We start from the raw sequence: 14,995 nt of genomic DNA on the forward strand, positions 1-14,995 counted from the left end.
GGGGAAGGGGATATAAAAAAAATATATAAAATAAAAAAAAGGCCTATTTATATCGGCAATTCAGCCCAAAAGTGCCTTCGGCCCACCGGGAATATGCCCGGTATGCCAGATGGCCAGTCCAGCCCTGAAAGTGACGCACGTTCGTCACGGAAGTAAAGGCTGGACTACAATTGAGCTGTTTGGAGCAGTTTGTGACCAGTGTTTTCTCTGGAAGATGGTAAATCCCTTTACTTTGGGCTTTTTCACTTTGTAAACCTATAACGTGCACAAAAAAGATATGTAACACAATAAAGGAAAGGGAAAAAGCCCAAAAAGCATAATATGAGCACTTTAAGTATCAAAAGTAATTTTCTTATATTAAATGTACTTAAGTATTCGAAGTAAAACTAAAAAAAAACTTTGATTATGAACTTTATTGTGGCTTCCTGATAGTAAAGCATAATATTCAGGGTTTCCACTCCTTAAACATCTAATTCAAAGTCTGACATCAACAACTGAATTTCCATTTTTTTGTGAGGAAGAATCTTTCACTCCAACGTACGAAAACATTTCTTGCAAATACCACCACAGGTGTGTAACCTTATCTTCCCCACTGTTGCCGGGGTGGTCATTGTCTGTTATGTTGGCGGCAGAGCCTGCAGCAGGTGTTTCCATGACGCTATCCATTATTCTGCTTCCTCCTCGTCTTCTTTAGTTTTGGCGCTTGGCAACAAACAGGCATTACGTCACCAACTGGAATGGAGCGTGCATTAACTTAGCAATGATTCGCCAAACAGCTCTTTTTGCAGTCTAACAAATGTCTTCTGATGTTATTTTGTAGTAACAAGTAACGACGATGCTTAGGGGAAATGTAGTGGAGTAAAAGTTTACATTTTATTTAGGAAATGTAGTGGAGTAAAAGTAAAAGTTTCCAGAAATATAAATAATGAAGTAAGTACAGACATGGGAAAATACTACTTCAGTACAGTAACAAAGTATTTGTACTTCGTTACATTACAACACTGGTTACCAGCTTGCTCACTAGCCACAGCAGCTAGCCCCACAATTTGTTACTGCGTCACCAAGCTTCCAGCTCCACGTGTAAATGAATTAGACTGTGCAACTCTCTGGTGTGAAAAAGCACTTACATTTGTTTCTCAACAGTCCAACAGTGTCTCAGTCGATGTCTGGCTCAAATTGAAAAATGTCAACTTGAGCAAATACATCATCTCATCTGTGGTGCCACCTCAAACAAAGTTGTGTCAATGTTCTCCTGTTCCACTTATTCTTTTGTTTTGTGAACAAACTGCTACTTTTTGTTTGGCCAGTAACACCGAAAGCATCAAACACTGTTGTTGTCCAAATATCTTATTGTGGGATGTAGTTGTGCTTTTGCCTTTGTTGGTGAGACATCAAATATGGCAAATTAAGATAAAACATAACACAAAGGTACAGCACAGCTTTGATGCTAATTTTGTCATATGTAATACACTGACAGTGACACCTGATTTCCCCTTTATATTCACATGTTAATCTCTTCTTTTCTCCATGGATCTGTCTGTAGGACTTTTGAAAGATGAAGTAGAGAGAGAGCCCATGGCTTGGTGAGGCCAGAGCAGGGCTGGTCCTTGCAGCGCAGGCATTGTATTGATTGCAGTGTGAGTCACACCTTGGGCTGTTTAGTGCAGGCGGAGAGAAATGCCACATCACTCACTTCTCTATTTATTGCAGTTTCTCTTTAGGTCTATATAAGTGTCTTATTGTTAATTTGTTGTCTGTGTGGGGGTTATGAGTTGGTCAAGGTGGAATCAACTCTTCACATGTATTGACAAAAAGCCAATGTTTTGTTTCCCAACTTTAATATGCAGTATATGTTTTAATTATCCACCTCCTAAAAAGGAAGTTGCAAATTGTTCAGGAGTAATGAAGAGGAAGTTTGTGGTGGGGGAGATAAACATGAATCACTTTCACTGCACCAGCGAGACGGCAATAAATACAAAAAAAATTGTTATTTTTAAACAGAAATCATGGCCTTGTCAAGTAGTCATGTTATGCTCAGTAAGATTTTACTTGAACTTGGCGTTCAGTGAACTGAGAGATCATGAAAGGCATTTGGCTGCATTTACCTCGGTATTTTAGTGACACATCAGCCATATCAACCATATCAACACCATCTCCACCCTCCATCTGCTTCGCACGGAGCCTCTGATGGCCCTGCCGCTCAGTCCTGCTGCAGCTCTCTCTCCACTGCTTACAGTGGCTCGTATGTATTTTGCAGTAAGCTAGATTTTTGTGTTACGTCAATACTTTTTTCTTTTTTTTTTCTAAATGTAATGACTCCTCTTGCATTAATAATATAAGGCAGCCAACTATGTCTGATGATTCTCAGTCAACCAGAAGATAGCATATAAGTCGGTGGCATGGTTGATTCAAGAGGCTTCTTTTATTGTCCTGACTGGTGGAGATCGCAGGCATCGCAACCTCTTTTGTGTTATTCACACACTAATAACACCTGTGGGTTGTTGAGGTCATTAATGAACCATCAGGACACATGAGTATTTTGAGTCACAAGAATCCAGGTATAGACCTTTTTCACGGCAGACATGTTGACATGTCATAGTAGGAAAAGCACAGGTGTATTCAAAACCATTAATGATGGCTGCATTCCACTTAGGAGAGGCCCTGGTATTGTGCATGCTGACTCACTGAAATAGCTTACTGGGACACTGGGAATTGAGCCATCTTTAAGGTTATCAATTTCAGCTGTGCTTTTCCTACTATGACAAGTCAAAATGTCTGCTGTGAAAAAAGGTCCATAGTTGGTGGTGTGGTAGCGCAAAAGTGGTGTAGCAGTCCCCCACTGTGTTCACGGATGGTTGTTTAGGTTTGACACAGATGGCCTCCTTCACTCCTCCTTCAGACAATATCTCGTCTGTCCAAAATGTGTTGCTGAACTCACAGTACTGTCACTTGTGTAGACTGTGTAGTCCTGACCTGAAGAGTTGAACCTCTTGAGCTTGTTCAGTGGTTGTTTTGTCTCTGTGCATTCCTCACTGCGTGCTGTATGTATTATATTGCCCTTCTGATGTCATGTGACAACTATGCATGGTTAAGGTTTAGGAAAGATTGAGGTTATGGGCAGTTAGGAAAAGTACTGTACATGATCATGGTTAAAAAAAAAGCCAACATTAATTTTTGGTCTGAAACTGGTTGTGAACATAAAAGTCATAAATGCTGCCAACCACATATGCTGTAAGTCCAATACTGAGTCACGATGTATGGTTTTGAATTGAATTTCTGTCTCAGGATGAAGTCAGACTGGATTTCACTTGTCAAAATTTACTCCAATGTGAGACACAAAATAGCATGGTTAGGGTTGTTAGCATTGGACGTTGGAGAGTTTTGCGATTTTGTGTGATAAAGTTCAATCAGATTGAACTGTGCGGAGTGAAAAAGATGAGTGAATTTGTCCTGGACGAGAATACGTCTGGCTCATCATAGAAATTAATGTGGAGCGAAATCCGATATGATTGCCCCTTTAGTACAGTATGTTGCTGGGTTAGTAAAACACAGAGATGCAGTTTTTACTAAAGAGTTAGTAAAATACTCCAGACCACCACTCCTAAGGGACTAGGGCTGCAACTAGTGATTATTTTCATCATCGCTTGGTCTGTAAAATATCAGGAAATAGTGAAAAAATGCTCATTGCAATTTACTAAGGCCCAAGGTAATGTCATCAAATTGTTTGTTTTGTCGGACCAACAGCCCAAAATTACAAAGACATTCAGTTTATGGTGACATGAGATAAAGTAAAGCAGCAAATCCATAAGAAGCTGTAACCATTAAATATTTGGCATTTTTGCTTAAACTATTACTTAAAGGTGCAGTAGGTAAGACTTATAAAACTAACTTTCTGTCATATTTGCTGAAACTGACCCTGTGTTCGAGTAGAACTACATGAAGCAGGCATTTAAAAAAAAAACAAATCCTACAGCCTGTAGTGTGATTTGCAAAAATCCACCGCTCCCTGTTCAGATGCACCAATCAGGGCCGGGTGGGGGGGTGTCTAACTACGTGTCAATCACTGCTCATGCACACACATTCATTCTCCCTTGTGGGGGGAGTGGCTTAGGAGACCGTTTTGGGCTTATCCAGAAAGGGGGGATGGACTGAGAAGTCGTCGATGTTAATTTTTTTTGGCTAAGTCCTAGGTCTTCACAATTTTACCTACAGCACCTTGAAATGATAAATCGATTCTCTAAATAGTTTAACTTTCTGTTGATTGCCTAGTCGATTAATCAAATTATCGTTGTAACTTTAAAGTGACCACGCTCATCTCACTTCATTCATCCGTCCATCTTGGTCTCCTGCAGTCTTGCTTGTGTCTAGGTCTCATTTATTATGTTTTTTTAGCCTCTCCTTCACATTTTTCCAAAACTTTTTTTTCCTTCTGTTTTATTCTTTTTATATGCAAATAAAACATCTGTAAAAAATACAGTAATAACAAAATATTGTATTGCATTAGACTTACAAGTCATGACAAGACATGTCTTTGTCTCTAGGATCGTTTCCTGCAGCTGTCGTCTATGCACGTAAGGACCGCCTCCATCGACCTGCACACGTGGCCACTAAGACTTTCCAAGCTCTGCGTATCTTTGTGAATGATGAGCTGAACGAACTACATGCTGGGCTGCGTGCTGCCCGGGCGGCACTGACACCTGGAGGACGTCTCTGCGTGATCACCTTTCATTCACTAGAAGACAGGCTGGTCAAACGTTTCCTCCAGGGAGATGACTTGTCTAATCTAGATCAGTATCACTTCAGCCCGAGAAAGCAAGGCTCCGGGAAGGAAAAACTGGTGGATGAAAAAAGAGATGGTGGAAGCGTTTATTGGCTTCCTCTGCGTAGAAAAGTGATCACCCCAGAAAAGTACGACGTAAAAGAGAATCCTCGAGGACGCTCCGCTAAACTGAGGGCGGCACTCAGACGTTAATTATGTGACGTCAATTATGAAATAACAGAAAATCTCTCTGTTCATCCAAACATTTGTGCTGTTTTACAGCCAGAGTAACTCATACTTAAAGCAAGTTTGGCAAAGGGTGTAGATGCAGTTACATAATAACTCTCCACTGTATTTGTCTACTGTGGATGCTATTTTTCTTTTTTCTTATTAACTTGTTCCATAGAACACAATTGGTGGGAAGCCAATGAGGGTTGTCGTCCTTGACGCTGCATCAGTGGTTGGTTTGGGCACTGCACATTGAAGAGGGAACTCTGGGTAAGAGAAAGAATGAATCTCCCACACAATATTCCCGCTGGTTGGAACTCTGGTTGGATTTTCTATATTTTTTCATTGACAGGTGAAAAAATAATTGGCGGCACCGTGCGTCACAAATTTTGCAAATGTCTACAGTAGTTAGCAGTGACAAAGACTATTGTGCATAGAAAACTGGACTTTCCAAATTGGGGTAAAAACGGGCATCAAAAACAAACAAATTAATATATATATGTAACAAAGTAATCTAAACTCAAAGGTCCACACACACAATCACCAAATCACAAGCTTACACTTGCATCTTAATGTCAATTCAATGAGCGAATCAAGCTGGTTCATGTGTCGTCTAGGACCGTTGGTCATGTAATATTGCATTGTTCCACATTTAGTTCACACGATGATGCCTAATTCAGCTCCATTCACTGAATGAAGACTTGTAAGATATGGTTAAGAGCTCTGATTCAAGATTGTTTTTGCTATACAAACTGTTCCCAAAGGTTGAGAATTAATTTGCAATTATGAATTAAATGAAGATACAATACTAATTAGAAACAGCTGATTATGTTTAATTTAATATATATACTTAATTTTTGGCTTTCAGAAGAAAAACATCTAATTGAATTAAGAGGTTTACACTTCAAAATCACACTCCTGCTGGGCAGCAGTCTGTCTTTCACCTTGCCCTAGCACTGATAAACATGCCCAAACTCAAGTGAGAGCCACAAATTGAAAGCTGGTTAAAGTTTGAAGTTAAACTTTTTATACCCAAGGAAAAATATGTGACCTTTGTGTTGTTTGCCTTTTATACTATATGTATGTATGTATGTTTTTTTTTTTTTTTTTTTTTTTTACACCTCTAGTTTGATACAGCACAGTTATGATCCTGTACAGTACTGTGTTTGAGTTTGAGTGATGAATTTAACCCTCTGGGGTCCGAGGGTGTTTTCAGACACACAAATGATTTTGGCATGTTCTGATGTTGAACAACTCTAAGCAGTATTTTCAAAGTACCATTATTTTTTTTTTTTGTATTCAGCACAAGTTCAGCTACAATAATATCTAAGTAGAATGTATTTCATGATTGTACCTTTGTTTTAAACTTTTGTTTTTGTGTGCTATTCCAAAAAAATGTATTTCCTTGCATTGCCCATGTTTGACTGCATATTTGGTGGTTATTGCAGCAATATATCTCAACATATAATACACCTTTTCTCATTGACGTCTGTATTTCCCCTGAACCTCGCTTGATGAGTCGCTCAAGTAAAACTCTACTGTACCATATGAATCAGTAATGCCACTAAATACTGAATGACGTAAGTGTCAGAAGTGGTGCTAAATGAGCTGGGTGGTTGTTCTTGAGCATTCTCTCACCTTCAACTGTAAGCAGATGAGTTGTTTTGATCTTTACTATTTGGCTTTGACTAAGTGTAGTTGCTCCATCAAGATTATTAACACTTTTTTCGTCCGTCTCAGTTTACTGCACTCTAAATATACCCTTCTCATTACCTTGGAAACTAAATAGCGCAAGATACATTTAACTGTGTCTAAAATTATATGCTGTTTTAATCTAATATGAAATGATGCCATATCGTTTGAATGCCCCTCCCTTTTGACATCAGTGGATGTGGAATATGTTGTGACATTTCATCTTTCGAATACTTCTTGGTTTTATATCTGAATCACACTTTTTACCATTTATGGTAAGAAAATGTTACTCACGAAGTCCATTTCACACTGATGCGTTGAAGTGTTAATATAAATAGAAAAGAATAAAGCAATATGGGAGAGATGTCCATTTTTTAAGTGAACACATTCACTGGAAATGGGATTTCTTCTGAGAAGATTGTGGTCTTTTGTAATGTCGCCATTTTACGTACTGTAGTCAAGTACTGTAGGCAACGTGGAACTCCACTGATTTTACACAGCAAAGTCTGTTTACAGGTCTTGGGGAGTACGACTACATATGTGAATCAAGTTGTTTGAAGACTTTCATGTTTTCAGAGGGAGCTGTACGAAATCTGATATATTGTCTCAAGTGATGTCACGAGTCAAAAAGATCAGACAAAAATCTGTTGGTGTTAAATCAAGCAGAAGTGAGACCTCTATAGCTGCTCCTCATCTCAGCTTGAGGCTAGCAGCTCAAGGCTACATTAGCTGTAAGCTCTATAAACAGATATCTGCATATGAATGCAGAATCTGTAGGCAACCCGACAAGATTTTGGTATTGGAAGCATTCTGGTTTCCATTTGTGGTCCGAGAAGTATTCACCAATCACGTTTGAGTGGGCTTGGGTTGCATGTAGGTAAACAGTCCATCTGAAGTGCAAAAGAGGCGGAACACATTGGCCGAAATGCAATCTTGAAACCTGTTGCCTATCGTCTGATGATTTAGCTTTTTATTAGCTTTTTAGTCTATTTGCAGACTAAGATTGTACGTACAAAACCTACCAATCTTGTTAAACATCCTTTATCCTGCATAGTGATGACTTTTACTTTGATAGTTTAAGTAGAAGTAGCTACAGTTTGAAAGTAATGCTTATACTTACTAATAATGAATATATTTTTTAATGCAAGATTTAATTGTAAGTACTTTTTAAGAGGTATTACTATTACTGTGTTTGATACTATGAAAGTTATGTTGTGGATGGGCATTTTGATATTTTTGCATGAATGTATCATTTGTGCCTTCGATGTTATGAGTTTTATCGTAATATAATGCTCCAAAGGGTCACAAATCAAAAATAATTCTCATCCACTTGAGACAAGGAGGTTTTATTTAATGGTTTATTTGTGGCAAGAGACAGACTTGATTGCAATTTTCAGTTTAACCAGTGTCAGGGTGGATGATAGCATGTAAATATACTAAAGTACACTCTTTACATTTTTCTTTATATGTTTTTAAATCTCTTTTGTATAAAATTCTGTGTTCTCAGTATAAAAACAACTGATGTTTGTTTTCGATGCAGGAGAAGATGAGAAGACAGGAGCATCAATGATTATAAATTATTGTTATCTATGACTGCAAATTCTCAATCACCATGGAAACAGTAACCTCAGATAACCGTAAATATACTGTAAGACGATGCTATTATTGTAGACTTGGATCAATCCATAAATTGACTACCAGGTACGTAACTAATAGCTCTGTTGTCGAATTATGGCTCTGAAACGGCAGGCAGACACACTGAGCATCATCTAATATGCTGCGAACAAATCTGCAGACAGAATGAATGTCTTCACTTGATACAAAAATACACACATTCTTTATTTCAACAAAAGAATATACAACAATGCTGCCTTAGAATACTTTTTTAATTTTAGAGATTTGCACTGCACATGAGTTTGATGTCAAAAGTAGGTTTAAATCGCAGCAGCACAGAGGTATGAATGAATCCAGTGAATATGTCAGCGCAGGATGTTTGATTTAAGACTTAATCATTCACAGTCTCACTAATTGCCTCAAATGACACTAAATTATTATGAATGAGTAAAACCAGGAGTGGCCAACAAGTGGCTCACAAGTCGCATGCAGTGTTTTGCCTCCATGTGTGGCTCTTACTCACATTTTTTTATTTAATTGTGAATAGTTTTATTTACATCATATATGCTTATCATTGCCTTAACAAGCCAATCTCTAACATAATAGGCACACCGCAAACAGCACAGGACCAGATACCTTGTAATTAAACAAAGTTTGTGACTTTCACGACTGGAATCACTTTGTCATCACAGCAGAGATAGTTAAGTGTAAAGCTCAGCGCAAATGAAAGAAAACAAATAATTAACTTTTTTTCCGGTGGAAGGATGACAGACGTCACTGTCACATTTTAAGGCTTCTGATGTCCAATTTTACTTCACTGCATGTAATGTGAACACTTTGAAATGTCAGTCAGAAAATCAGAACCAGTTCTTCCTAAAATGTATCCAGTGTTGGAATGTAACCAAGCACATTTCATCAAGTACTGTAGTTATGCACAAATATGAGGTACACATACTCACTTGAGTGTTTCCATTTCATGCAACTTTATACTTCACTACATTTTGGAGGGAAATTGTACGTTTTAAAATTAACTTATCCTTAACAACAGTAAAATGCTACTTACACATTATTGAATCGTCATTAAAGCTTTAGTGTGTAATTTTTGATATTAATGAACATCCGTTACATTCAAGCCATTGTCAAATTAGTTGCTACAAAGCTAATTAAGACTATCAGCTCCACACAACTCTCTCTGTATTTCTCAGTATGGCTATGTTCACAAGATTGTGGCGTCCGGTGACTTGCTGACCGACTGATTTGCTGCTTTTCTTTAAATCATAAATAAACGGAATATCTTTGGGTTTTGGACTTTTGGTTGAACAAAAGAAGTTGTGAGAGGGCATTTGCTCAGTATTTTCTCACATCTCCTGAACTAAACCATCATTAATTATTAAAAAACAAATCTGCAGATTAATCAACAATGAAAATAACTGTCAGTTGCAGACCTTATTCTGTCAATGCAAAATAGCTGCACATTAACATGAGTTGTAGGAGGTTGAATACCCATAAAACATCAATTTGAGTGATTTTTGACCTCATTTGGATTATTGCATGTAATGCTCAGTGGTTTCAGAATATTCTGTAAATGTTGGGTTAAAAAAAACAATTCAAAACCATGATCTTTGAATTCTAAATTTAAAAAAATCCAGTTGTGAATCTTATACAAATAGTGCTCTGTAAAAACCTGTGGAGAGACATCTTATCCACTGAAAATTGATCTTATATCGGACTTCAGTTGTAGGCTTGTACTGAGCATTTAATAATTGAAAGAAAAAAAGAGTTAGATGAGTAAATACTGTCAGTAACTATGGGCTATGACTATGGGCTATTAATGGACCAGCTCATGTATTTTTATACTGGAGGATCATATTGGGATTTTGAACAGCAGCAGCATGTAAAACCAACAAAATAAAAAACTGGACAGGACAGAGACAAGACAAGATATGACAACTGAAAAAAAGAAGTAAAAAAATGTGCTGTTGGCTAAAGCATGAAGCAATAACTCAATCTCATCTTCCCCAAAAATGAATGACTATGCACAACCTCTGGATATTAATCTACCTCTGACCGTAGCTTTTTGTCATGTCTCCATTTCTGATGGAGAGAAGCGAGGCAGGCGCTGTGACTATTTACTGTCTGTGTGAGGATAGAGACATGCGTCAGCCTGTGGCTCCCCCTCTGACAGACTGAAGAATGTATGAGTTTCACTGTGTTGGAGAACAGAAAGCTCATTCTATCCACATCTTTACTTCCCTCCCTCCTACTCTCACTTCCCGCCCATCTCTGCTGCTCCACCTGCTATAAAAAGACATCTCACTGAAAAACACTGAGGTCAAAGCAATTTGAATAATTTTTGTGATTGACGCAGGGCCTGCAGGTCTCATCAGAAGAAGATCCAACTGGGAAAGAAGACAGCCATGTTGGATAATAACGCAATAGTGCACAGCCAGGGGCTACTACCGCGTTTTGTTGAATTTCAATTTGAAACTTAGTTCAAGGGATTAAACTATGACATTGAAAACATTAATTGCAAGTCCTATACTCTCTTTAGAGGTTACCCACATTCATCACCTTTAAGCTGCCAAAAAAATAAAGTGTTCAGTGTATCCTGGAGCTTAAGCTGATCACAGCCTCTTCGTTATATCTGACCCATCATCGGAGCAGGACTTGCTGTGTCCGCTGGTGGACAGGGTGACCTGATGTCAGCTCACTTACTCAAGAGTCTCGAGCTGAAGGAAACACAACAGCGGCTTCCTTGCCTTCTATAACACCCAATTGCATGTTTGCAGCTGATTATTTCTGCCTGGCTGTATAACAAACCCTGCCACAGCCAAGAGGGAGTCCCATAAAAGAAAATCATAATCTTTTTTACTCCTCACATCTAAATTGTAAAAAGCATGCTGTTAGTTCAGGAAGCTGAGAATGAGGGGGAAATAAATAAATAATACTGCAAACACACGCTTTTGAAAATGTTCTCAATTTTACCAACTGAACGTAGTGTAATATAGTCTAGCATAGTTTTATATGATAGGGGTAAGTGTAATTGGATACACGTATGACCCCATTTACAACTGGCATTAACACGTGATCAGTATCTGAATTATTGTAAATTCATGAAAACAGAAAACATTGCAATCAGATTTGCTAGACCACATCTGGATGTAGTTGTATTCACATTCAGATGTGGTCTGACTTGCATTGTGCGTGAATCTCAGCAAAGTGTGAATACAACATGCACAGTTTGGCCAAAATCTTACCTAACTCTTACTTAAACCTCTTTCTGTTATCTCAAGCTGTCTTGTCTAACCCATCCAAAAGCTTTCCTCATACAGCAGCAATGCTTTGGGAGCTCTTTATATTGCATGTCACAGAGTGCAAGACAAGGGTCGTGTGACCAACAGGGGTCTCCAAGCGAGCACTAATGATAGAATGCAAATTTCCATGCAAATGTAGCACAGATTTTGACAAAATGTCCAGAAAATCAGGAAAAGATAATGCTAACTAATGCGCGTTTCCATCCACTACTGTTGCGCGACTATTAGGAGTTGGGCGCATCAACATGACGTAAATAAAAGAGCACCAGTCAAACCTCAAACAATATACAACCAGATGGAAATATGGCATTTATGTTTCTTTCATGTATTATTTTGAGAGCTGATGTTTTCATCTGCCACTATTTTTCATCTCTCCAGTTGAGCAGAAGTTTCAAAGAATGTTCACGTAAGTAACGATTTGCACTTTGTTCATTTTGTTTTCATTGATACACCAACTTTGTTTTGCAATATTTCAGATTATTTTTTAAGTTACCTTCTTTCAGGATAAGTAACTTTATCCTCCTGTTACATATCCCTCACCTTGCAGGTCACAGCGGCCCCTCGAGAGTAACCTACATCACTCAACTTGACCTTCGTGAGACCGTCAGTTCTGCCTAGCTTATTTGCATAATGTGATTTGATCACAATGCAGAAAAAATGTAGATAATCTGAATGCTTATTGCATACCAGGTGTAAATACAAATATCATATTTAGTTATCTAGAATATATATTCAGCTGCAGCTGAATGCAAGCTGCATGTTATGATGTCTATATCCCTGAAGGCAGGATAAGTCATTAAAAAATATTATAGTTATACATATATAGACGAAATAGAAGGATTTTGTTTTGAATACTGAAAATGCTTTTATTTAAGCATATACCAAGATATTTGCAGGGAAAATGTGCAGGGACAAAAATAAAATATATCATCAATGTGTTTGAATATAATTAACTGTCACCAAAAGATAGAGAATGGGATTAAAGACTTGAATGTATCAATGATGTCATCATGATATTCTCTCTGAACCTGCTCCATTGGAAATGGAAGTTGATGATTTGTGGTTTACTTTGCGCTCTGTGAAATTTCGTTCAAGCCGTGTCACCAAAATATGTTTTTTATTTCATAGCAGTTCGGAGAATGCTCCACCAAGGAAAATAACTGGCATTTTCCCTATACGGTGGTAAAAAGAGAAAAAATTACAGAGAGATAAAATTACACTGGAAGAAAAACAAACACACAACTGCCTTCAAATTAGGTTGTAGGGGGTGAAATGGCAAAACCTTGAAACCAGGAGCTGTCTGTAATCAACACCAATGAGGCGATATATTGGATGGTGGAAGCAGAATAAAATCACCAACCTCCATGTAGGTGTACAGTATATGACTAAATCTTACCAACCCCCCCACACTTACTGCCATTATCCAACCGTAGGGAAAATTGCCTGTCTGGGTTCAAGCCTGCAATATTCCCAGCAGTCGTCCATTTGGCTCTTACAGAAGCACCACTCTCTTGAATTATAGTGAAACGAAGGTCACACACTGAACAGTCACCCTGGGGTTAAAATTATAGAGTTTGTGCGAGTGTAAATTACTCTATAACTCAGGACACCTTCACTACAGTCTTAAATGGATACCTTCTAAATCTTGTTTTTATAGTTATCTTATCAGTGTGAGCCCTGTTGGCTTGTGGATTTTGCCGTGACAATGTAAACACAGGACTGAGACTGTGGTCTATTCTATGATTTTCTGGCAGAGCAAATCTCATGTTGTGTAGATATATTCTGTAGTATTGCTTTTAGCTCCACTCCCTGTTGCAGGCCATTTGAGCGTCAGCAGCTCCTCTAAAGGACAATGTCAAATATTACAGTAAGTCACTAATCAAATTGAGCTTGAAAGTTCTTTTCATGAAACATATTTAATTCAAGTGATCAAGTAAATGATATGCCAACCCTAACAACAAACCTAATGCATATGTATTATCAAAATGACATCCTAGCATCCTAAACCCTTTTGAAATATTATTATTGCCTTCTAAATGTAAAGGGGTGACCTGTGTATCGGCAGTAGCAGCTAAGCTAACAGTAATGCTAGCCACAAATGTTAAATACTACAGTTTGTACACTGTAGCAAGCCGAGTGTGCTCCCGCAACTACTTTTGCAAAGATTCACTCCTCCCTGAAAATGATTTACAACTTAAATTCTGTCTGCCCCATCTCATACTAAAGAAATTTTTGAATCAAAAGAAATGCAATAATAAGCCATCTTTAAAAACATGAAATGACAAGGTTTGATAAATGCTTTTCAAAATGTAATAAGGAAAACAAGGCAGTAGGAACTTAAACTTAATAAAAACATTATAGATTGCTTCACTGCTTTTCTGATACATCCTGCGTTTATCCTGTGATTATGACACTGACCGGCCACTTCTGCTTGCATTAGGGTAAATACATCCTGTCCCTGCAACATTTGTGTTGGGTCCCCTGGGACCTGTAGGATTCTAATCCTGCTTCAGCAACATTAACATAGGCCTACAGACAGAAAGGATGGGTTAGAGTGTGTGGTCTGTTTGTGACCAGGTCTCTCCGGATCTTTGCTTAGCACTAAGAAACAATGTGTGGGTGTAAGAGGTGTTTGGCTTTTGTCTGTGCTGTGTGCACTTTAAAGACAAGCAGTTGGGGTGTGGTGGCTAATTCTTGACAGGTGACAAACTTTTGGACTCCTTTAGATGGTTGCCTGACACTAGGAATAAACCTGTGGGTGTGTGTCTTCCAATGCTTTACACTGAAGCCAGTATTAGTTGCTCTCCTCCCCCCTCACCCCCACCTTCGCTTTCTCCTCAGCAGCAAGGATGGGTGGGAAGTGGTGCATCCTCCTCTTGGTCAATGTGCTCAGGGCTATAGCTTCTGGGCAGCAACAGATAAGAACAGCTCATTGCACTATTCTAATTAATGAGATATCGGCTTAGTCTTATCATACTTTTATGCCTTGTACCCAGAAACATAGCCTGACATCGCCAGTGATCAGGTCTGCCCGGTGTAGCACAGTAGTACCAGTTGATCATAGCACATAAGGACTTGGTGCAAAGCAGGTGTGAAAGAAATAACACCTGAGTGACGGAAAAATTTAAACAGACTACAGCGTGCAGAAATGAGCTAGTATTTTAGGAGTTGGTATATTAAACTTTAAACAAATCATGTCGGAAGTACAGCAAACACATACTTCTTCTCAAGAAAAGATTTAAGTGCATGTTATTTTTCTTCTTTTATAGAAAATACATGGTCCAGTTCCATTACATACTGACGTGACAGCGACTTCAACTTCAACAGAAAGTTTCACATCAGCTGCAGTCGTCTTGGTTGTTTTCTAAAATTCCACAGCGGTGCACCT

The 14,995-nt window shown here is 38.3% G+C and overlaps 1 protein-coding gene across 2 annotated transcripts in view; it reads left to right on the forward strand.

The window, feature by feature from the left end:
- The window catches only part of mettl15 (methyltransferase 15, mitochondrial 12S rRNA N4-cytidine), a 60,546-nt gene extending 53,451 nt beyond the window's left edge, over window positions 1-7,095 (forward strand). For both annotated transcript variants that reach the window (XM_078247347.1, XM_078247352.1), the window contains exon 6: window positions 4,542-7,095. In XM_078247347.1, coding sequence (XP_078103473.1) covers window positions 4,542-4,972 — 431 coding nt within the window. In that variant the 3' untranslated portion in view covers window positions 4,973-7,095. The remainder of the gene's footprint in view (window positions 1-4,541) is intronic.
- The last annotated feature ends 7,900 nt before the right edge of the window (window positions 7,096-14,995 follow it).

Source organism: Sander vitreus, chromosome 1 (assembly GCF_031162955.1).
Source record: "Sander vitreus isolate 19-12246 chromosome 1, sanVit1, whole genome shotgun sequence".
Taxonomy (NCBI): domain Eukaryota; kingdom Metazoa; phylum Chordata; class Actinopteri; order Perciformes; family Percidae; genus Sander; species Sander vitreus.